This window comes from Carassius gibelio, chromosome A4 (genome assembly GCF_023724105.1).
Source record: "Carassius gibelio isolate Cgi1373 ecotype wild population from Czech Republic chromosome A4, carGib1.2-hapl.c, whole genome shotgun sequence".
Lineage (NCBI taxonomy): Eukaryota > Metazoa > Chordata > Actinopteri > Cypriniformes > Cyprinidae > Carassius > Carassius gibelio.
The window spans coordinates 340,658-366,335 of record NC_068374.1 but is presented as its reverse complement, the minus strand read 5'-3'; the positions used below and the strand labels follow the sequence as shown (position 1 = coordinate 366,335).

The following is a 25,678-nucleotide window of genomic DNA, read 5'->3' as shown; positions in this document are numbered from 1 at the left end:
TTTCTGGGGAACACTACTCGAGCAATGGATGCACGCATCTGGCCCAAGGGGGTGGAGTGGCGTCGCAAGCCGACACTAAGAACGGGTCCCTTACACTACTGGCCTCTGTGGGTGAGTATATGGGAAGATACAAGCACTAGAAGGAGGAAGCAACACTTTTAGTCGAGCATGCTTGCAACCCGAATGGGCAAGGCACACCAGGGACTTCGTAGGCCAAGGCAATGGTAACCATTATTCTGTGGGCCATCCTCTGCTTGGAGACAGCCTTTCGCTTCTGCTGGCAAGAGCTGATCTGAGGTCCTGAAGCTTTGCATTCTGTTCTCTGGGCTCAGGACAACATGAGAGTTCACCGGCCCGAATTCTAGGCACAATTCATCGAAGGAAAATGCTTGCAGGTCTCCTACCCTCTTGATGAAAGCCAGAGCAGTCAGGAGCACTGTCTTTAGTGACAGGAACTTTAACTCGGCTGACTGCAGCGATTCAAAGGGAGGTCCCTACATTGCATTAAGCACCACAGACAGGTCCCAAGAAGATACAGAGGAGGGGCGAGGCAGATTTAATCTCCTTGCTCCCTTCAGGAACCTGATGATCAGGCCATGCTTTCCCAATGACTTACCTTCAGCTGCATAGTGATGTGTGGGAATCGTGGCAACATACACTTTGAGGGTGGAGGAAGACAGCCTTCACTCCAACCCATCTTGCAGGAAAAAAAGTATGACTCTGATCTGACACCTTCGGGGGTCTTCCCGGTGGGAAGAACACCATTCAATGAACAAGTTCCACTTCAGCGCATAGAGGCACCTCGTTGAGGGGGCTCTAGCATAAGTGATTTTTTTTTTAAAGTGATTGGTATTTACCACCGCCTGGAGTAGATCACTTAGAACTTCCCCGTCCCATCCAGGGACAAGACATGGAGATTCCAGAGGTCTGGACGCGGGTGCCATAGAGTGCCAAAAGCAGGTCCTTCCTCAGAGGAATGGTCCAAGAAGGAGTGTCGCGAGGAGCATGAGTTCTGGGTACCAGGTCCGGTTGGGCCAATACAGCGCAACTAGCAAGACCTGCTCCTCATCCTCCTTGACTTTGCACAGAGTCTGTGCAAGAAGGCTCACTGGGGGAGCACATACTTGCGTAGGCCCTGGGGGCCAGCTGCTTACCAGTGCATCCGTGCTGTGGGTCCCCCTTGGACAGGGAATAAAACAACTGGCAATGGGTTGAGTCCGGAGAGGCAAACAGATCAATCTGAGCGGCTCCAAAGAAGTCCCATACAAGCTGGACCACCTGGGGATGGAGACGCCATTCTCCCAGAAGTGTAAGCTGTTGTAAGAGCTCGTCGGCTGAACGATTGAGCAGCCCAGTGATGTGAATGGCACGAAGCGACCTCAGGTGCTTCTGACTCCTAAGGAGGAGATGGCGGGCGAGTTGCCACATGCGGCGGGAGTGTAGACCACCTGGCCTGTCCATATGGATCAGTACATGCTGTGAGCAACTCGAGGCAATTGATGTGCCAATGCAGTTGAGGCCCCATCCACAGACCTTGAAACTGCATGCCCGTTGTATGTGGCCTCCCAGCCGGTGGTAGAGGCATCCATGAAGACCACAGCATTCTTGGACACTTGTTCTAAGGGAACACCTGCCCATAGAAATGAAGGGTCTGACAACGACATGACCACTGCTCCCGGTACGTGCTGCTCTGCCACGCCAATCTCGGGACTTGGCCATGATGCCAGTCGTGAAGCGGTTTCATATGAAGCAATCCGAGTGGCATTACTGCGGCTTCAGATGGCATATGCTCCAGGAGCCTCTGAAAAAGTTTCAGTGTGACCGCCAGCGAGACGGGCTGGTGGCGTCCCCGAACTGCATACTTCTGCCCAATGGCGATGGAAGAAGGGGAAATGAGTGGCAAGGCAAGGGACTCCAGGGAGCCAGCAGCGGAACATAAACAAAATGAAACAAAAGATTCTCCACCCGGTCCTCCTTCGGGGGAGGGAGAGGTGCAGACACTATCTCCCGAAGAGCAACTTCCTCCAACGCTGTGTCGCCCGTCTCAGGGCCGCTTGCCCTTACGCCTGCTGGTTGACTAAGTGGATGCCTGGGTGGACTGGGCACTCCTTTTGGGGCCGGCCACCTGATGCCTGGGTCGAGGATGCTGCTTAGGCTGAGCAGGGACGGAGGCGGCTGCAGGGGGGCACCCTCGGTGATGAGCTGGTGGAGGTGCCGGAACAACTGGGTGTAGGTAGCAGCTGGTCGTTGGGGCATGATGTGCTTAATCACCTCCATTTGCTTCTGTGCCACGGAAAACTGCTGGGAAAAGTTTTTCACAGCGTTGCAGAAGATGCCGGCCTGGCAGACAGGGGCATTGAGGAACTACACTTTGTCACACTTTGTGTTTTTTCAGCCACAGGTGTCGCTCCTGGACCACTAATGTGGACATTTCCCAACCCAGGGAGCATGCAGTGACTTTCGTCGCCCAGGTGGCAAGGTAGATTGCTGCACGCAGTTCCTGCATAGGCCCTGGGTCGGAACTACCCTCATGCAATTCCTTGAGCGCCTTGGCCTGGTGAACCTGCAGGAGCACCATGGCATGCAGGGCGGAGACAGCTTCTCCACAGGCTGAGTAAGCCTTGTCCGCGAGAGCGGACGAGAACTTACACACCCGGCAGGGGAGGCGCAGATTTCCATGCCAGGAGGTAGCGGTCTTGGGACACAGCTGCATCGCCACAGATCGCTCCACCGGGGGGATCTCCACATAACTCTTCGCTGCTCTGCCACTGAGGGTAGTGAGGGAGGAAGAGGCACCAGAATGGTTCCGGGCAGAAAAAGGTGCCATCCATGTCCTGGTAACCTCCTCATGCACTTCCGGAAAGAAAAGCACTGGGGCAGGGCACTGAGAACCAGCACGGGCTGCCCTAAGATACCAATCGTCCAGCCGCAAATGTTCAGGACACAGTGGGGGGTTCCACTCGAGCCAGACACTTGGGGCAGCCCGGATACGCATATCCGTGAGCTCTGGGTCTGACTCGGACAATGCTGGCACACCCGAGGGAGGCAGAGCAGCTGAGTCGTCATCCCCAGAGGACATTAGCTCACCCTCCGATGCAATGACCATCATTTGATCATCCGATGGACCTCCAAAAGAAACGACTGGGACCACCAGGGGCAATGGACAAGTATGTGACTGTACTTGTTGCTTGTTATATATGATCTACAGCAGCTGGTGCAATTATTGTATAATAATATGCATTGGCTTGTTTTATTTCACTCAAAGTAGATAGGCTCTCCCAAGCAATCCCCATTCCTCAGAATCACTTCTGTCTTAAGTCATAGTGATCTCACGAAGGGGAAGATCTGTTAACCTTTGAGAATTTTTTTTTTTTTTGATCAAGGTCTCTTTTATTTTCAAAGATAACAAACAAAAGATAAACAATATTCACATTAAATAGTCAAGTCTAGTTCCTGTAAATACAAACAACCCAAACAGCTCCCCAATGCCCCGCACCCACATGTACTGGACCCCAACAAATTACCATGCAACCAGTATTACTCAGATATGAGTCTGCAGATTTATACATATATAATTAAAATATCTAAATAAAATAAAATGTAATAATAATAAATAATAAATAATAATAATTAAAAAAAAAAAAAAAAAAAAAAATATATATATATATATATATATATATATATATATATATATATATATATATATATATATATATATATACAGTATTGTTCAAAATAATAGCAGTACAATGTGACTAACCAGAATAATCAAGGTTTTTTGTATATTTTTTTATTGCTACGTGGCAAACAAGTTACCAGTAGGTTCAGTAGATTCTCAGAAAACAAATGAGACCCAGCATTCATGATATGCACGCTCTTAAGGCTGTGCAATTGGGCAATTAGTTGAATTAGTTGAAAGGGGTGTGTTCAAAAAAATAGCAGTGTGGCATTCAATCAATGAGGTCATCAATTTTGTGAAGAAACAGGTGTGAATCAGGTGGCCCCTATTTAAGGATGAAGCCAACACTTGTTGAACATGCATTTGAAAGCTGAGGAAAATGGGTCGTTCAAGACATTGTTCAGAAGAACAGCGTACTTTGATTAAAAAGTTGATTAGAGAGGGGAAAACCTATAAAGAGGTGCAAAAAATGATAGGCTGTTCAGCTAAAATGATCTCCAATGCCTTAAAATGGAGAGCAAAACCAGAGAGACGTGGAAGAAAACGGAAGACAACCATCAAAATGGATAGAAGAATAACCAGAATGGCAAAGGCTCAGCCAATGATCACCTCCAGGATGATCAAAGACAGTCTGGAGTTACCTGTAAGTACTGTGACAGTTAGAAGACGTCTGTGTGAAGCTAATCTATTTTCAAGAATCCCCCGCAAAGTCCCTCTGTTAAAAAAAAGGCATGTGCAGAAGAGGTTACAATTTGCCAAAGAACACATCAACTGGCCTAAAGAGAAATGGAGGAACATTTTGTGGACTGATGAGAGTAAAATTGTTCTTTTTGGGTCCAAGGGCCACAGGCAGTTTGTGAGACGACCCCCAAACTCTGAATTCAAGCCACAGTACACAGTGAAGACAGTGAAGCATGGAGGTGCAAGCATCATGATATGGGCATGTTTCTCCTACTATGGTGTTGGGCCTATTTATCGCATACCAGGGATCATGGATCAGTTTGCATATGTTAAAATACTTGAAGAGGTCATGTTGCCCTATGCTGAAGAGGACATGCTCTTGAAATGGTTGTTTCAACAAGACAATGACCCAAAACACACTAGTAAACGGGCAAAGTCTTGGTTCCAAACCAACAAAATTAATGTTATGGAGTGGCCAGCCCAATCTCCAGACCTAAATCCAATTGAGAACTTGTGGGGTGATATCAAAAATGCTGTTTCTGAAGCAAAACCAAGAAATGTGAATGAATTGTGGAATGTTGTTAAAGAATCATGGAGTGGAATAACAGCTGAGAGGTGCCACAAGTTGGTTGACTCCATGCCACACAGATGTCAAGCAGTTTTAAAAAACTGTGGTCATACAACTAAATATTAGTTTAGTGATTCACAGGATTGCTAAATCCCAGAAAAAATTTTTTTTTTGTACAAAATAGTTTTGAGTTTGTACAGTCAAAGGTAGACACTGCTATTTTTTTGAACACAACCCTTTCAACTAATTGCCCAATTGCACAGCCTTAAGAGCGTGCATATCATGAATGCTGGGTCTTGTTTGTTTTCTGACAATCTACTGAACCTACTGGTAACTTGTTTGCCACGTAGCAATAAAAAATATACTAAAAACCTTGATTATTCTGGTTAGTCACATTGTACTGCTATTATTTTGAACAATACTGTAAGAACTACTGATCACAGAGCCGTGCTTCATGGACAAGCTTTGCATAAAAACATAATCTTTGCGATTTCATAACAGCAGAAAAGCCAGATCAATTTAAGGGTGTCACGATCGGTGTTATGGAAAACACAGTGAGGGAACCAATTGCAGGTAAGTCATTTATTAAGGGATAATCCAAAGGGGTAAACAGTCCAGGCAGGGTCAAAATCAACACATCAATCCACATAAACAAGACACGAACACAAGGCAAGGCAAGGCAAGAATTGACGGACATGAATAATACTCTGACATTAAACAAGGACTCCGTAACACAGACTAAAACAGACAGGGTAAAAATACACAGAAGGATAATGAGGGAACAGGAGACAGGTGGGGAAAAATCAATTACACAACAAGGAGGAAGTTGACCAAATAAGGGAACAGGAATTGATAAGGTGACAGACACCGTGAGAAAGGAGGACATCTAGTGGAACCCCAGGGAACACAACCCAGACACTGTGACAATACCCCCCCTCTACGGAGCGGCTCCCAGACGCTCCACGACAAGACACAACACAGAGACCAGGAGGGAGGCGGACAGGTGGAGGCTCAGGGGGAGGGACGGAGGGCCGGAAAAGAAAAACATGGGGAACCGACACCAGAAGTGTAAACACAAAACAGGGAGACCAGGAGGGAGGAGGACCGGAGGAGTTTCAGGGGGAGGGACGGAGGGCCAGACTGACTGAGGGGAACAGACAGAAACATAACGGAAACCAAAAACACAAAACAGAAGTCCATGAAGGACATCATGTGGCGCCCACCAGGGCGGAGCAGAAGACCACCACCACCGTGTGGTCAGGACGGAAGCCCCCCAGGGCAGAGCAGAAGACCACCACCACCGTGTGGTCAGGACGGAAGCCCCCCAGGGCAGAGCAGAAGACCACCACAGCCGTGGGGTCAGGACAGAAGCCCCCCAGGGCGGAGCAGAAGACCACCACAGCCATGTGGACAAAGCCAGAGCCCTCCAGGGTGGAGCAGAAGACCACCACATCCTTGTGGTCGAGGCCGGAGTCCACCAGGGCGGAGCAGAAGACCACCACAACCGTGTGGTCAGGGCGAGAGCCCCCCAGGTCGAAGCAGAAGACCACCACAGCCATGTGGTCAGGACGAGAGCCCCCCCAAGGCGGAGCTGACCTACGTGCGGCCAGACCAATGGGACTACGAAACTCTGGTAATCCCCTGGTGTCTTTACTGGGCTCCAGAAGATCGGTGCTGGCCTGACTCTGCTCGTGAAGATTATTGGTGACTGGCATTTGTTCATGAAGACCATCTGTGACTTGCACTTGTACATGAGGACCATTGGTGACTTGCCTTTGTTCCTGAAGATCACCAGTGACTTGACTCAGTCCTAGAAGATCCCCCGTGATTTGACTCAGTCCTAGAAAATCCCCCGTGATTTGACTCAGTCCTTGAAGATCATCGGTGACGTGACTTGACTTGAATCTGAAAGGTCAGCGGTGACTAGCCCTGACTCTGGAGGGTCAGCGGTGACTAGCCCTGACTCCGGAGAGTCCACCGGAACCTGACTCGACTCCGGAGAGTCCACCGGAACCTGACTCGACTCCGGAGAGTTCACCGGAACCTGACTCGACTCCGGAGGGTCAACTGGCACCTGACTCGACTCCGGAGGGTCAATTGGCACCTGACTTGACTCCGGAGGGTCAACTGGCACCTGACTCGACTCTGGAGGGTCAACTGGAACCTAACTCGACTCTGCACTGCCTGTGGAGACGTGAGGCACTTCGGCTTCGGGCACTGCCTCCGGAACAGCATCGGGCACCGCCTCGGCCTCCGGAACAGCATCGGGCACCGCCTCGGGAATGGCAGCGGCCTGCTCAGGCACGTCCTCCTGGACGGCAGCGGCCCGCTCGGGAACGTCCTCCGGGCTTTGAGGAACGGTAGACCCCTGTCTCCTCCTCCTCCGCCCTCTATGATGGCAAGTCGGTGGCACCTTGTCTGGAGACTCAGGCGTTGAGTCGGCCATCTTGTGCTGTGGCGCTGTATTGGCGGCCATCTTGGGCCATGACTCTGGACGAGCGGCCATCTTGGGCCTTGGCGCCGGGTTAGCGGCCATTTTGTGCTGTAGTGCTGGGCTGGCGACGATCTTGGACTGTGGCGCTGGCTCAGCAGTTGTGACGTGAACAGTCTTGGGAATCTCGAAGATCCTTGACAATGTGGAAAAGTAATCCAAGAACATGTTAACGGCCATCCTGGGCGTTGGCGCTGAGCTGGCAGCCATCTTGCCCCGTGGCGCTGGACTGGTGATCGCCTTGTGTTGTGGTGCTGTCTTGGCATCCATCCTGCCTCGGCAGACGTGTGCTTCCTCTCTCCTCTCCGTCCGCCATGGTGAGACGGTGGCTCTAATCCATCCCACACGAGCCCCGGGTCGAAGGGCGGCCCTGGTTGAGAGCGGTTCTGAGTATCCTCTCGACCACTCCCTCCTCGGTGACCTCCTCTGGTTCCCCAGAAAACCACCGGGCGAGTTCCTTCAAATCCATTCCACTGTGGCTGGGGAGGAGACATAAGTCGACATACCGCTGGCTCTTGCAGTGACGGAGTCCTTCTGTCACGATCGGTGTTATGGAAAACACAGAGAGGGAACCAATTGCAGGTAAGTCGTTTATTAAGGGATAATCCAAAAGGGTGAACAGTCCAGGCAGGGTCAAAACCAACACATCAATCCACATAAACAAGACATGAACACAAGGCAAGGCAAGGCAAGCCAAGAATTGGCGGACATGAATAATACTCTGACATTAAACAAGGACTCCGTAACACAGACTAAAACAGACAGGGTATAAATACACAGAAGGATAATGAGGGAACAGGAGACAGGTGGGGAACAATCAATTACACAACAAGGAGGAAGGTGACCAAATAAGGGAACAGGAAGTGATAAGGTGACAGACACCGTGAGAAAGGAGGGCATCTAGTGGAACCCCAGGGAACACAACCCAGACACTGTGACAAAGGGTAATTTTGTGAAAATTTTAATTTATTTTGCAGCCCTAGTGTACACCAATGTGTGAGTCATTAACCCCACCTTCGGGGGTTGCAGGCACCACTTTATACACAGTTTGTTTTTAAAAATACAACAAATAATTCTGTGTCTGACCAGTCCATTAATTTCACTGAAGTTTGTAATGTGTTTTAAAGGTATATATAAATTAGAATGTTGTGGATAAGTTCATTTATTTCAGTAATTCAACTCAAATTGTGAAACTCTTGTATTAAATAAATTCAATGCACACAGACTGAAGTAGTTTAAGTGTTTGGTTCTTTTAGTTGTGATGATTTTGGCTCACATTTAACAAAAACCCACCAATTCACTATCACAACAAATTAGAATACTCCAGAAGACCAATTTTTTTGTGAATTGCTGTCCTTCTGGAAAGTATGTTTATTTACTGTACATGTACTCAATACTTGGTAGGGGCTCCTTTTGCTTTAATTACTGCCTCAATTCGGCGTGGCATGGATGTGATCCGTTAGTGGCACACCTGAGGTAGTCTGGAAGCCCAGGTTTCTTTGACAGTTGCCTTCAGCTCATCTACATTTTTCTGTCTCTTATTTCTTATTTTGCTCTTGACAATAGAATATCTATGGGTTTTAGGTCTGGTGAGTTTGCTGGCCAGTCAAGCACACCAACACCATGGTCATTTAACCAACTTTTGGTTCTTTGGGCAGTGTGGGCAGGGGCTAAATCCTGATGGAAAATGAAATCAGCATCTTCAAAAAGTTGGACAGCAGAAGGAAGCATTAAGTGCTCCAATATTTATTGGTAAACTGGTGCAGTGACTTTGGTTTTCAAAAAACACAATGGACCAACAGAAGCAGATGACATTGCACCCCAAATCATCACAGACTGTGGAAACTTAACACTGGACTTCAAGAAACTTGGGCTATGAGCTTCTCCAGCCTTCCTCCAGACTCTAGGAACTTGATTTCCAAATGAAATACAAAACTTGCTCTCATCTGAAAAGAGGACTTTTGACCACTGGGTAACAGTAGAGTTCCTCTTCTCCTTAGCCTAGGTAAGACGCCTCTGATGTTGTCTGTGGTTCAGGAGTGGCTTAACAAGAGGAATACGACAATTGTAGCCAAATTTCTCGACATGTCTGTGTGTGGTGGCTCTTGATGTCTTGACCCCAGTCTCAGTCCATTCCTTGTGAAGTTCACTCAAATACTTAAATCAATTTTGATTGACAATCCTCATAAGGATGCGGTTCTCTCAGTTGGCTGTTCATCTTTTTATTTCACACTTTTTCCTTCCACTCACTTTCTATTAACATGCTTGGATGCAGCACTCTGTGAACAGCCAGCTTCTTTGGCAATTAATTTCTGTGGCTTACCCTCGTTGTGAAGGGTGTCAATGGTTGTCTTCGGGACAACTGTCAGATCAGCTGTCTTCCCCATGATTGTGTAGCCTAGTGAATCAAACTGAGAGATAGAGCTGGAACAATGAATCGATTTAATCAATTAAAATTGATTATTAAATTAGTTGTCAACTAATTTAGTCATCGATTAGTTGCTAAATAACTTTTATTTGCCGTAAGTGGCTCATTTCGTGCATATTTCAAATCTGCGGTGACCAAAGTGTGGCAGTAATGAGCCACCGCAGGTTTTACTCAGCCAGTACAGCAGGAGAAGTAGCGAATAGCCAATAGCTGGCCTCGTTTTATGTCACGTGCTTCCCGAACAGTGTCTCTGCAGCATTCAGCGGGATGTGGGAGTACTTTACTTTGAGCCTTCAAAAAAGAAGAGTAACCTGTAAACTCTGCACTACTGAACTGTTTAAGGGGCCGTTCACATATCGCGTCTTTTGTGCGCTCAAGTTCTTTATTTCCAATGTAGGCACGCAGTATGTGTTTTTCCAGATGCGTCCGCACCGCATCGAGTTAAAAACATTTCAACTTTTCAGAATGCCACAAGTGCACCGTGGGTCATGTGACAAGAACTAACCAATCAGCTTCATCCTTTCCCGTAACAATGTTGAAAGCGCAGCCAAGATGAAGGAACAGCTGATCATGGTTTTATATGGATTGCCATTTTGAAATAAATTTAGTAGCAGAGTTACTGCAAGTGATTCTTAGAGCTGCAAATTCATTTATCCTTTGCTGAAATTTCTGCGTCTTCATGGAGAGAGCACGTCATGGTTGCTTAGCAAAGGCAGACGCCTCAGGGTCGCAACTGCCTGAGTGCTTTGGAAAGAAGGAGAAAGCAGTGCGCCTAGCGTTTTCCAAGTGTTTTTAGGCGCGATATGTGAACCCTAAGACTTTTATTTGTGCAGATTCTCCAGTACAATGTTGTTTGCAACTAATTAGTCATAAAGCTGATAACATTCTTTTTTAACAGTTTACATTTAAAGCTTTACAAACATGTTCTGTGATTAGTTTGTCGTTTAGCAGTTCATAATTCAGTCGTGCAGCCTAATTATGTCTGAATGAGAGAGGTAAATGTTTAAAGATATTTGAAATGCACTTTTTTTCTTAAGTATTCAGTGCTCTTTTTCACACAGCAGGTTTTTTTGTCCAATTTTTTTTTTCTGGACAACCTTCTGATGGATTTTACTTTAAATTGTGAGTTCCATTCAGGTTTCATGCCATTGGCACTTTTTCGAAGGATTGTTTACAATTTCACAGCATAAGCTATAAAGCTGTTTCCCAGTAAATAATAAAATGCAATGTACTGCAATTTTATTCTGTTTTATTCTTATTCTTCGTGAAAATATTTTCTGAAAGATTCCTTAAGCTTTGTTCAGGATGTTAAACTACTTTAGGAGCCCTAAGGACTGCCATGGTGAAAACATTATTTGAAATATCCTTGTGAAATTTGCTAGAGTACGTATGGGTCGGTCAGTGTTTTGATTGCAGAAGAGTCCAACAAAGGATTACTAACACATAATAAAACAACTCCAGGTATATTGCAAAATGGTTAAAATCTCTTAAAAATCTATGCTGAATGATAAAGACCCTTTATTAATAATTTACTTGGGGAAAAAATATAAGTACATAAACCAATTAATCGATTAATCGTAAAAATAATCGACAGATTAATCGATTATCAAAATAATCGTTAGTTGCAGCCCTACTGAGAGACCATTTTGACGGCTTAGGAAACCTTTGCAGGTGTTTTGAGTTGATTAGCTGATTGGCATGTCACCATATTCTAATTTGAGATCTCAAATCGATGAGTTTTTATTAAATGTGAGCCAAAATCATCACAATTAAAAGAACCAAAGACTTAAACTACTTTAGGGTGCATTTAATTTATTTAATACACAATTTTCACAATTTGAGTTGTATTATTGAAATAAATGAACTTTCCACGACATTCTAATTTATTGTGATGCACCGGTAAATGTTGGTCCAGAACCTACGAATGAACACTTCATTATCACATATATTATGTTAAATTCAATTTAATATAAAAGTTCCATAATCTTCCAGGAAGGGTGGAGACCATTGATGCCAGAGAAACTGCTCCAATGAGTGCTTCAAATAACATGATTGAGAACGAGTCAAAACCAGGTAAACTACTGTAAACCTCCATATCACCAAATCCAGGCTTACAGCACAGATTCAGTAAGCACCTTAGTCTGAACAAAAGCTTTTGTAATTTATCATTGCAAAGTGAATCCATTTGATGTTTATTGCCATTTTGGCTCTTGAATAACTTGATCATTCCTCTATTTTATGTAATGTTTGACAGGATTACTCATAGCTGTACCAGGAGAACTGCGTGGTTATGAGCTGGCACACAAAAGACACGGGAGACTGAAATGGAAGGAGCTGTTTGAGCCCAGTATAAAGCTGGCATTTGATGGCTTTAAGATTGATAGTGCTTTGGCCAAAGCCATTCAAAAGAATAAGAATACAATTCTGGGGAAAAAATCTTTGTGGTAAGAAAATTTAAATTTAACTAACTTATGCACACACTTTGTCAGTGGCAGCTGTCTTGGCCAGAGATGAACATGGCAAATGCCGGAAGGCTGTTGTTCCGACACTGTTATGTGATACTCATTTTACTTCTCCTCTTCTCTCTCTCTCTTAAGTGATGTATTTTGCCACCCAAACAATACCACCCTGAGGGAAAATGATACTATAAGATTTCCCAAACTAGCTGCCACCTACTGTAGGATAGCAGAAGAAGGAGCAAATATTTTTTACAGTGGGTCATTGACTCAGACTATAGTGGATGATATCAAGGCTGAAGGTTATTTAATGCTAAAATGTTAAAACTTTTCATACCTGAAACTCTGCTGGCCTTATGTTACCAAATATGAACCTTTGTTTAACAGGAGGAAATATAACACATCAAGACCTAAAGGATTATGAGCCAGCACTGAATGAATCTGCATTAAACTTTACTGTGGGGAAATACATGTACTTTGTCCCTGGTGCTCCATTCGGTGGACCTTTGCTCGCTTTGATGCTCAAGATACTCAATGGTCAGTGTGTACTTGTTTATTAAAAATAGCTACTTGTGAGGGCCAAATATCCTCACCTATATAGTGAAATATTATGACAACCAACTAGTGGGGACAATTTGCTGTTTTTAATGAGTTAAAAATACTTTTTCAAAAAAAAAAAAAAAAAAAAAATTCCAATTCCCATTGAATTTACACAAAACAGAAATGTACAGCTTAATTATTAATTCATTGACTAAAACCGTCAGCATCAGAAGCTTAATAGTTGCAAATAAGTTTGCATTTGAGTGTGTTGATAATGCTGCTATACTATTGCCCAGAAACAGTTATCCCAGAATCTGAGTGGGATGATGTCACACTGTGCACTGTTAAAAAAAGTCATAAAAAATTTTTAGAAGCATGTAATAAGCATTTAATTTCAGGTTATGGCATGTCAAGCAGCAATATGTCCACAGACGGGAACAAGATATTGACCTATCACCGCATTATAGAGACATTCCGCTTCGCATCTCAGGTGGAGGGTGAATTGATAGAGCAGCATCCTGATCATGTCAATGCTGTAAGTACACATTTGTACTTACCAATTCTTTAAGCTTGTACAAGATACTTTCAGTTTATTGTGGCTTTAAATGATTAGTTCACTCAAAAATAACACTTTTGTTGTTATTACATTACATTACATTACGTAGTTCTAAACCTGTATGATTTTTTGTCCACGGGACACAAACAAACTATATTTAGATAGATAAAAAATATTTAGATATACAAGTTGCCATTAAATCTCAAATCACAGAGAAAACGTGACTAAATAATAATTCCATTTTACATTTTGGGTGAAGTATTCCTTTAAGCCTACCCACATCTCCAGTACAGATATTTAGAATTGTCTTAACCAGATCTTAACCTGTGAGCAAATTAGCAAGCGAGGCAAGGCAGTTTATTTATAATGCTCAATTAAAAACAACAGATACCTGATGTTCTGTACAATGTGTGTAGACATATGCAAACTCACAAAACACACCAATATATAATTACTCACATAAAATCAACAAGGTATTAGCATATCAATGAGCAGGGTCAGACAGAAAAAGGTTAGTTTTTAATAGTGATTTTAAAAGATACCAATGGGGAGGCAGTTCTAATATGCAAATGCAGATTGTTCCATAGCTTTGGAGACAACACAGAAAAATAACCCTAAAATGTATACCTAGACCTCGAGACAGTCAGGATCTTGATGCTGAATATAACTATAACAAATCTAAAAGATCGAGAGGTACCATAAAATGTAAAGATTTAAAAACGAGCAAGAAAATCTTAAAATTAATGGATTGGCAGCGCATGTAAAGACCACACAGGAGGAATATTGCCCCATTTTCAAGAACCAGTCATTCTCACTGCTTTTTTTTTTTTTTTTTTTTATTAAAGTAATTTATGCACCTTGTAAATCTTGCTTCATAGTTTGTCCAAAACATCATCTCAGATGACTATGCAGCAGCCTTCATCAGGAACCCAATGAAAGATGACACCAACAAACAATTAAGCAACAAAGAGGAACATATTTTGTGTAAGGACGCTGGCACATCTCACCTGTCAGTCATCGCAGATGATGGGAGTGCAGTGGCAGTTACCAGCAGCATCAATAGACAGTAAGAGAAAGATAACGAGATAAATATTGTATACTTGTTTATGTTTTCTTTCATATTTGAGTGAACATACTCTAACATGTTTAGTCTGTCAGCCCTCATCTACAGAAGTACTATAGGAGATGTAACATCTACCACAATCAAGTGGTTTCAAAACAGATAGTGGGTGTTGTCCCTTCAGTACATTAGCAATTATACATTAAACTGCTATAAAAAAAAAAATCATGATATTTTTATTCCTTTCCTTTCTATTTAACAAAAGATTGAGGCCACCTCTTCTAATTTAAAAACATCTAATGTATATTTGTTTCTTGTGTTCAGTTTTGGTTCTAAGGTGATTTCTCAATCAACAGGCATTATATTTAATGACCAACTGTGTGATTTCAGATATGCTCACTTGATCAAACCAGGTAAACACTCTCATGCCTTGAGTATTACGCACAGTATTAAATTACAACTAAAATGAATATTTGCAAATTAAAGATGTACTCCTTTTATTTATTTATAAGGTAGAAAACCACCTTCATCAATGTCTCCCACAATTATCTTGGATAAGGGTAAGCCAAAAAACGAACAAGTCAAAATGGTGGTTGGAGCTTCAGGTGGGCGAATAATCACCTCAGCAACTGTTCAGGTAACAAAATAACTCAACAGAAACAAGTATAGCAAAGTTTTTACACAACAAGATTAAATCACATAACAAAATACCTCAATCAATACATTTACATGTTTACTCTTAATAGGCATACTTAAAAAAAAAATCTTGAAGCACATGATCTTAAGTATTTGTTTTTAAATGATATAATAAACAAATAAAATGACCTCTATTTTATCTCCTTCATCTCAGGTGATCCTGAACTACCTGTTCTTTGGTTACAACCTGCAGAAAGCTATTAAAGAACCCAGAGTTCACAGTCAGTTAAACCCTGATAAAACATTTGTTGAAGATCATTTTGAGGAGGTAAAATTTGTGCATTCAGCAACAACAGTTTACAAAAGGTTCACAAAGTCAGCAAAGTGGTAACTATTGCAGTTTTCTCTTTGTTGTGTTTGTGAATGCAGGATATAAAAAAACACCTAAAGAAGTATTACAACATAGTTGACATGGACTCAACAGGAAATCCCAATGTAAATGAGAGGCCTCCAGTTTTCTTAGGAAAGGTCCAGGCTGTTGTACGGCAGGGGGAGAAAATATGTGCTGAATCTGACCCCAGGAAAGGTGGCCATATTCCGCTGGATACTGACGACTATTGTAGAGATTGTTCAGAATGAACATTTAAGCCTCAAAATATCACATGGCTTCTAAAAATGATGAACTTCGATTTTTTTTTTTTTAATGTTGTCCCTCTATGCTTTTGATTTAGCTGATCTACTGCTATCAATACATTTGCAAATCTGCCAAAATAAATTTATCATCAATTTATCATGGTTTTGTGTATAGATACCATTCTCAAAGACAGAGTATGAGTATTTATCATTATTTGTTAGTATGGGTGATCAAGATGATCAAGAATGCAGGTAAATTATTGTTAATCAACATCAGTCAGGTTTTTTGGTAACACTTTATAATAACGTTCTGTTATAAGTTATTTATAAATTATTTGTTAATGATGAACTAATCATTTACAAAATGTGACTTTACTTTCATAAATGATTAATAAGTGGTAAGTTAACATTTTAGTAATGATTTATTAATTCAGTTATAAGTCACTTATAAGTTATTAGTTAATGATGAACGAATCATTTACAAAACATGACTATATGTTCATAAATTATTAATGAGTGGTATGCTAACGATTTACAAATGTGTTGCAAGTTATCTTAAAAAAGTTCAAATCATGAAATAAATTAAAATGATCATTAGTAGATGGTTTATAAGTTATTAGATTATAAATTATTTATCACTTATAAATCATTGAAGTATTTATGTCAAAATTGTTTTGTATAATTATCTCAATAAACAATTGTTAATCATAAACAAATGATGAACAGACCATTAGTAAATGATCAGTATATGATTTATTGAAGAAGTTGGAAGCTGGTCTGTGTTTAAAAGCACACACATGCAGGTATGCTAAAGCACTATTTTTAAGAAGAGTAACTTATTTGTTTTGAAGTGGATTAACATTTACAAATGCCTTAGTCAGGTGATTCCAGTGGGTTGTGTTAAATCTTTTCACACATCAGCACAGACTTGTGTTGTGGAAATATATTTACTATTATATAGATATCTTTGAGCCTCAAACTCACTCTTTATACACAACTTTTTAGCCACTTCACAAAAATAAAAATGCAATATAAATATTGACAGTGACTGTTATCTTAGTTAATATACTACTGTATAATAAGGATAATTTTAAGCTCCCTACTCCACCCTATAATCTTAAGCATACCCATTTTGACAATATACAAAGTGTGACAGGCAGATAAATGTACGTTAGTCACAATAATATATTTAAAACATTACAAAAAGCAGTATAAAGAACAGATAAAATGAAAAAAAAATTCAAATACATAAATAAAGCTGTAATCGGGCCATGAAAGTTAGGCCCGACCGGACCAGAGCCCGACAGGTTTCGGCCCGAGCCCTACAAGTACATTTTGATTGGCAGTTTTTTAAAAGTCTGAACCCATTTACAGCCCGACATTATTCAAATTTGTGCACACAGACAGCTCTTAAGCCTTTTGTCAAGAATAAGTGATTTATATATGTTTTAACATAATTTATTCATAACTAAAGTAGACTAAGCCACTTGAAAGTTGGAATACAGAAATAACATAAGTCTTCTGTAACATTGTAACATCTCAGCACTCTAAATAGACATAGACTCATTTAGCCTATAAATAGACCAACGCACCAATAAAAACTAGTCTTTTTTTAACAAAAAAAAAAATTAACATAAATTCTAAATTAAGATGGGTATTTGGCAATAATGAAATTAAGATAAAGGCTCTGCCGGATTTGCTTTACCACTAGCAGCTGACATTTAATAAAAGAATAATGCCAACATTAATGTAAATACTCTGTCCACATTATGCATCTAATAGGGGTGCTCCGATCACGATCGGCCGATCGTTAATGCGCATCTCGTCAGTAAAGCCGGTTTTCTAATCAGCCGTTAACTGCAACAGGTGCGTGATTTCACATAGAGCAACTGTTACTATACGGAGCCGTTGTTAACTGAGAAGATGTGCCAAAAAACGCTGAAAATGAAGTGGATTTGCGCATCTTCTCTATTAACAACGGCTCTGTGTAGTAACAGCTACTCTATGTGAAATCACGCACCTGATGCAATTAACGGCTGATTAGAGAACCGGCTTTACTGACGAGATGCGCATAACGATCGGCCGATCGTGATCGGAGCACCCCTAGCATCTAAGACTCAATTAATATTTAGTTATCATTTGAAAAACCTTTACTCACAGAGGTTAGGCTAGGTCTACATGTTTTTGAGGAGGAGAATTATTGAATCCACTGTAGATGTCTTCAGGGTGTTCCTGCGCTCACTGATGCTGCGTCATTATTCACTTATTATTCTCATTATAACATGGTCAAAACTTTCCACAACTCAGACTTTGCTTTAGTTGCTGGTGCAACCAAAACGTAATCGCCAGAGGCAAGCCTCCGTTTCAACTACTCAGCATCCATTTTTTCATCTTTCTCGTGCTAATCGAAACACATCACATGACTGCTTGTTTACCTCGCAAACCGGAGCACGAGCACGAGCCCGTGTAAGATGATATAAATTAAGCCCTTACCCGACCGAACCCATTGGGTCCCGTCGGGTTTGGGCAAAGATCTTCAGCTCTAGTGTGTGCTACATTACCAGTGTTCTGACAGCAAAACAATTTGGTGTGAATTACAGAATGAAATTAAAGTGTTTAATCACTGCAAACATTCTCCTGATCTGCATATCCATCCTTCAAAGAGTCGCGCTGCATCTCATTCAACACAGTTTGGCATGTAGCAAACAATCTATGGTGGTCGCAAATCACAAGTGACAGCTAATAAGGAGCGAGGTTTGACGTCACTACCGCAAACCAGTGTCATTGTGTAGAAGCGCCATTTTGGAAAGGTTTAACGAATGAGGTGGCACCTATGTACTGTTATTAATGTATAATGATTATATTATTGAAAACAAATCTTTTTCTCATATGGTGGTATCGTACTACTTCCGAAGACTTGGAATAAAATGCACAAAATAATGGACTATGTTTATGGTGCGTTTTCATGTTAGGGTGAGCAGCTGTTGCATGGGAAACAAAACAGAGTGTTGATTTATTTTATTTTTTTAAATAAAGTTCAAGCTTGGGTAAAGTGATGTAATGAGATAGATCATGTAACAGGAAGATCTGCAAATAAATTACTTGAGTACATATACAAATAATTTGTAACAGGTAAGAAAGGTCTACAAGTGATATGTAACACATTTAATGAACAGTTTACACTTAAGGTTAGGGGATGCAGAAAGCTTTGTAATTTATTTATTCATGGGTTTAAACATCATCTATAACATGTGTTGAACACTTTGTAGTGTGTACTAAGTACTGATTGGTGAGGGTACAGACAGCTGTCTTCTCTGACACACACGGAGTCTTAACTCTGTGCCCCTGATGTGAGCTTCAGTGGAAGGTAAAAGCGGTTGAGAGGTTCACTTCATCACTAGATCCACACACTCCACACATAACACAGGTCTGTGCTGATGAGTGAAAAGATTTAACACAACTCACTGGAATCACCTGACTAAGGCATTTCTAAATGTGTATCCACTTCAAAACAAATGAATTACTCTTCTTAAAAATAATGCTTTAGCATACCTGCATGTTTTGTGCTTTTGAACACGGACCAGCTAACAAATTCACCAATAAATCATATACTGATTATTTACTAATAGTTTATTCATCATTTGTTCATGATTAACAATTGTTTATTGAGATAATTATACAAAACAATTTTGACATAAATACTTAAATGTTTTATAAGTGATAATGTATTAACTAATAGCTTATAAACCATCTACTAATGATCAGTTTGATTTATTTCATGATTACAACTTTTTTTAAGATAACTTACAACACATTTGTAAATCGTTAGCATACCACTCATGAATAATTTATGAACATATAGTCATGTTTTGTAAATGATTTGTTCATTATTCATCATTAACTAATAACATAATGACTTATGCTGCTCACCCTAACATGAAAACGCACCATTAAATGAATAAAACATTACTAAAATGTTAACTTATTACTTATCATTTATGAAAGTATAGTCATGTTGTGTAAGTAATTAGTTTATCATTAACTAATAATTTATAAATTACTTATGACAGAATGTTATTATATAGTGTTACCGTTTTTTTGTATAACATTAATGTGAATTCAAACATCAGCAGAGAAACATTACAATTTAGCCAAACTATCGAAAAATTAACATTTATTTATTAATGTTAATATCTTCAAAATATGATACTGCTGTCTACTTTTCTTTTATTTGCTATATTAACAGGTGTTATGGTGGTGGTTTTATTATAACTTTATTATAACAGAATTATTATAACTTGTGTTTATGTGTATGTGGAAACAAGAAATTGTTTAAACATTAATGATGACAAAAGGAATTTGTGATTATGTGAAACAATTTAGGACTTGGAGAAAAAACAAATGTATCATGCTGGCAAAGCTGTGGATGAGACAGTCCAGATTTATGTTGAAAATTATTGTATTGAAAATAAAATGAAGGGTGCACATAAATCACACATCTTTTACTCATAGCAGCCACTAATACAAACACATTCATGGCGGAACAAAACATGAAATTGTCAGAATAATTCCTGAAACAATCCAATCAGAGCATAACATGCTGAATGAGTAAATATAAATAACATAATCATTCATCATCCTCTCTACCAATGATGATTTGTGTTTTTCATCATCCTACACAAAATGATAGAAATAATTTAAACAAATAAAAGCAATAAAATATAACTGCTCAAGCAATAATACATCAGCAGCAGGGGGATGGATTACTGACCAGGCCAATGGGGCCAGTGCCCAGGGGCCCTTGACTACCAAGAGCCCAGAGGGGCCCTGGGCTTTAATGTTGCAGTTTTGTACAAAAAAACCATAAACAATGAAAACAAATGTTTATTTACGCTTGAATATATGTGTGCCTTAGCCTATATAACGCCTCTTGAACAAGGCTTTAGGTCTATGAGGTCTCTCTTGCACTCCTGTTATCATTGGGCCCTGTAAATATGAAGGCCTCCAAATGTTTTATAGAACCAGGGCTGTAGCTGGGGTATCTGGAGCCCAATGAAGGTTGTTGCTGTGGGCCACCTTGAAAACGCATTTCGGAAGGAGGGAGCCTTCCAAGTCCAGGGACCATAGAAATGTCAGCACCCTTTGCCCCTCTAGCAAGTTCAAGTTCAAGTCTGCTTTATTGTCAATTCTTCCACATGTACAGTACATACAAACAGAGAATCGAAATTGCGTTACTCTCAGACCCCCGGTGCACACAGATAACATTAACATTAAAGCCTAAAAATCTAGATCAAAATATAAAATGTAGATACAAGTATACAATAAGGGAATGTTAAAAAGAAAGACATAATAAAATAAAAAATCAAGTTAAATAAAGCAGCGCAAGGCAAAAGGCAGATAGAGTGCATGTCATCGTATATTAGTGGGGGTGAGGGATCTGGGGGGGCGGGGGTTCATAGTTCAGTGGTGCTTAGGGCAGAAGAGGGGGTGGGAGGGGGAGGGGGAGGGGGGTGGGGCAAGTTCGGGAGCGAGTTCAGCTTCCTGACAGCCTGGTGGATGAAGCTGTTCTTCAGTCTGCTGGTCCTGGCCTGGAGACTCCGCAGTCTCCTCCCTGATGGCAGCAGGGTGGGATCACCTGCAATGCAGAGGGCTTTGCGGGTGAGACGGGTTCCATAGATGTCCTGGAGGGAGGGGAGAGAGACACCAATGATCTTCTCAGCTGATCTTACTATGCGTTGCAGAGTCTTTCGGCAAGACGCGTTGCAGGTGCCATACCACACAGTGATGCAGCTCGTCAGGAGGCTCTCGATGGTCCCTCTGTAGAAGGTGTACTTGATGGGGGGTGGGGCTCTGGCTCTCCTCAGTTTGCGGAGGAAGTAAAGATGCTGATTTGATTTCTTGGCCAATGCTGCAGTGTTTTCAGTCCAGGAGAGGTCCTCTGTGATGTGCACACCCAGGAACTTGGTGCTGCTCACTCTCTCCACAGTCGCACCGCTGATCGTCAGAGGAACGTGCTGAGTGTGTGCTCTCCTGAAGTCTACAACAATCTCCTTCGTCTTCTCCACGTTCAGAGAGATTGTTGTCACTGCACCACCCGGACAGGCGGCTCACCTCGCTCATGTAGTTTGTCTCATCTTTGTTGCTAATGAGACCCACCACAGTCATGTCATCTGCAAACTTAATGAAGAGGTTGGAGCTGTGTGACAGTGTGCAGTCATGGGTCAGCAGAGTGAAGAGGAGGGGGCTCAGCACACATCCTTGGGGGGCCCCAGTATTCAGAGTGATGGTGCTGGATGTGTTGCTGCCGACCCATACTGCCTGAGGTCTTCCAGTCAGAAAGTCCAACAGCCAGTTGCACAGCGAAGTGTTGAGCCCCAGCTGGATCAGTTTGTGAATGAGCTGTTGAGGGATGATTGTGTTGAATGCTGAACTGAAGTCAATGAACAGCATTCTGACATATGAGTCCTTTTTGTCCAGATGTGTGAGTGCTGAGTGGAAGGTAGTGGAGATGGCATCATCGGTCGAGCGGTTGGACCGATATGCAAACTGGAAGGGGTCCAGGGAGGGGGGGAGGACAGACTTGATGTGGTGCATGACTAGCCGTTCAAAGCACTTCTTGAGGATGGGGGTAAGTGCAACAGGACGGTAGTCATTGAAGCAGGATGGAGATGGCTTCTTCAGGACTGGGATGATGGTGGTAGTTTTAAAGCATGTGGGAACAACAGCCTGACTCAGTGATATGTTGAAAATGTCTGTGAAGACATCAGTGACTTCTGCTGCACAGTCTTTCAGTAAACGCCCAGGGATGTTGTCAGGACCCGGAGCTTTGCGTGCATTGATCCTGCTGAAGGATCTCCTCACGCTGTCTGGGGTCAGCGTCATCACCTGGTTGCCGGGAGGAGGTGAAGTCTTCTGTGCAGTGGTGCTGTTTTGTTGCTCAAAGCGAGCGAAGAAGGGTGTTCAGCTCATTTAGCAGAGAGATGTTGTTGTCACAGGTCCGTGGTGGGGGCTTGTAGTCCGAAATAGTCTGTATCCCCTGCCACAGGTTCCTAGTGTCTCTGCTGTCGCTGAATTGATGAGCTATCCTCCTGGAGTGCTGTCTTTTAGCCTCTCTGATGCCGCGGGACAGGTTGGCCCTGGCTGTTGTCAGGCCCACCTCATCTCCAAATCTGAAGGCAGCGTTCCGTGTCTTCAGAAGTCTGTAGACCTCCCCTGTCATCCACGGCTTCTGGTTGGCCTGGACAGTGATGGTTTTTGTGACCGTTACATCATCAATACACTTGTTGATGTAGGCAGTGACAGTCTCTGAGTACTCCTGGAGGTCAGTGTTGTTATTGAATGTGGCAGCCTGCTTAAACATGTCCCAGTCAGTTGTGTTGAAGCAGTCTTGAAGAACCTCTGATGATCCTTCTGGCCACACTTTAATCTGTTTTTGAACTGGTTTGGCGACTTTAATGAGTGGTCTGTATGCAGGCATTAGCATAACATTGATGTGGTCTGAAGCTCCGAGGTGGGGGAGGGGGAGGGCTTTGTAAGCTCCTCTGTGTGGTGTAAACAAAGTCCAAAATGTTATTGCCTCGTGTTGGAAAGTTAATGTGTTGGTCTATTTTTAGAAACACACTCTTTAGGTCAGCATGGTTGCAATCCCCAGCTATGATGAGAGAAGCATCAGGGTGTGCTGTCTGCTGCTCACTGATGTGCTGGTACAGTTCATTTAGTGCGTCGTTCCTGTTACAGCTGTTGTTCGGGGGAATGTACCCTGAAATGAGCAGCAAGGACCATGTGTAGAACCATTGTCTGTTCCATCCTGTTTCAAATTATATATATTTGAACCACTCTTTGAGCTTCTTTCTTTGTGTAAAGTGTATAGGGAAAAGTAGTGTACAATGGGGCTAAAGGTGCCTCAGGGTAAAAGGCACCTTTGATATTATTTTCATCTAAACCACTATATGGCACAAAAACTTTACAACTGCTTTTCAAGATGCACATGTATATTTGTTTGATCCTTGACACAACCGCCGGGCAAAATTGATTCTATGGTTTCTTGAGCCAACATTTTTTTTTATGTTTTAGATTTAAATAAGAATCGCTAAAATATATAGGTCTTCTTTATGATTTTCAGTTTTGTTTAAAACAATTAAAGAACAGCTTTTAAATTACAAAATAATATGTAAAAGTATGGTATTTGGGGTAAAAAAGCACCCCTGCTGTTGCGACTAAAGGTGCATAGTAATTAACATGATAATTAATAGATGGCTGACTTTTCCATTTGTTGAAATGACATGGTTAGATTCAGATGGTAAATTTAACATATTATGTTGGGCGTCCATATTAGATTTAATCCCCATATTTAGAATAAAATCATATTGTTCATATCATATAATAAAATACAATTTGTTTTTACTACTGTAAATAACAAAGGCAACCCCAGGCAAGTTATGCCTAATTTTTATCAACATGTATCCCGTCTAACCAGAGGACCGAATACACTGAATCATTGCTACACTCAGTTTAAGAATGCCTACAAAGCTCGCTCACTAACAGCTTTCGGCAAATCTGACCATGCCGCCATTTTCCTCGCAACGGAACATAAACAAAAGAAAGAAACGTTTTTGGTTCAGTGTACTGGTGATCAGAAGACCGATGCAACAGGTTCTTGACTCGAGAACGAGAATCAGCTCATCGATTCTCAAATCGGACGCGTCCGACAGAAACGATTCTCGGTTCAGTGTACTGACTCGAGAACGAGAACTGCTCCAGCAGTGGGCGTATTCATTCGTTATCTGGTGTAATAGAAATGAGTCGAACCAGACAAATTAAAGAGTCTATCAAAGCTGTGCGTTGAAACACGAGCTTTCAACATTAACACCACTAGAACAATTATTTACAATTTCAATTCGAAGAAGAGAAATTTGGTGTCAAATTTGTTGTTCGTAATTGAAATGCAATGCTGGACATCACATGGAAACCCATGAGTTAAACACTTCCATTGACTTCCCCCACCTATCAGAGCCAGACTGAAATTCCTAAGGGGGAAGGGCTTTAAACCTCTGTCTCTACAGAACATCCCTATGTCATGAGAATGGCAAAGAAACTACTTTTTGTACATATATATGGACCAGAATTAACTCAAAAAGACTTATAAATGAATCATTCCATCGCTTAACTCCATATTCATTTATATGTAACCCACACATTCGACTATCATGTATAATCACTTATTGTGTATGTCTTTTGATAACTATAGGATACATAGTCATGTCTATTATTGATAAAATCGAATCTGCTTGCTTGATATTGTCCAGACAATAATTTATTTGTCCCATGTATCATATTTGTGTAATAGGAATCATGTCCAAAATTAAACCCTGCAAGGCAGGAAAATTCGGACCACATGCTTGGTAAGATAAACAAATGATTTATGATACCCCCGATCCAAGACAATATCTGATTGGTCAAGACAACATTTGAGGTGTGGCCAACAGGCCACTTTAAATACAGAGGACACCATAAAATCTTGCTTTTAGTCTGCTTTTAGTCTCTGCTATTAGTCATACCTGCTCTTAGCTTTTAGCTTGTAGCTTTGCTACCTAGCTTTTAGTCTCTAGCCATGCTGCTGCTATCAGTCATGCCAGTTTCTAGTCTCTAGCTATGCTTCGGCTAGCTTGTAGCTTCTAGCCATGCTGTTTAATCATCACTGTTCTTTGAGCGCGATTCCAGCGTGCTTGGCCTGCAAGCCTGCTGCTACTTAGCCACGATGAGAAGGAACACAACCTTGTCTCGTCAAACTTTATTTCTTTTCTTTTCCGTTTGAGAGTTTCGTGTTCTGAGTTAAGTTTTGTAACGTTGACCTCGTCTGCGCGTTTCAACTCCTACCAGCCACACAACTCCAGCTTCAGCCAACGCCAAAGCACGGGCTCCCCAAGACGTCACTTCAGCGACTGAACTTC

At 41.8% G+C, this 25,678-nt stretch overlaps 2 protein-coding genes across 2 annotated transcripts in view; one reads left to right on the top strand and one right to left on the bottom strand.

The window, feature by feature from the left end:
- Positions 1-3,120: 3,120 nt before the first annotated feature.
- Positions 3,121-15,734, top strand: LOC127980758 (glutathione hydrolase 1 proenzyme-like). The gene is made up of 11 exons (XM_052585467.1): positions 3,121-3,177; positions 11,824-11,920; positions 12,102-12,291; positions 12,445-12,605; positions 12,691-12,840; positions 13,242-13,378; positions 14,278-14,465; positions 14,784-14,872; positions 14,972-15,096; positions 15,310-15,423; positions 15,525-15,734. The coding sequence occupies exons 1-11, from the start codon at positions 3,121-3,123 to the stop codon at positions 15,732-15,734; spliced, it is 1,518 nt and encodes a 505-aa protein (XP_052441427.1).
- A 3,351-nt stretch (positions 15,735-19,085) lies between these two features.
- LOC127980742 (uncharacterized) overlaps positions 19,086-25,678 on the bottom strand; it is a 12,207-nt gene continuing 5,614 nt past the window's right edge. Inside the window, exon 8 of the mRNA XM_052585466.1 lies at positions 19,086-19,162. Within this exon, the coding sequence (XP_052441426.1) occupies positions 19,086-19,162 (77 nt within the window). The remainder of the gene's footprint in view (positions 19,163-25,678) is intronic.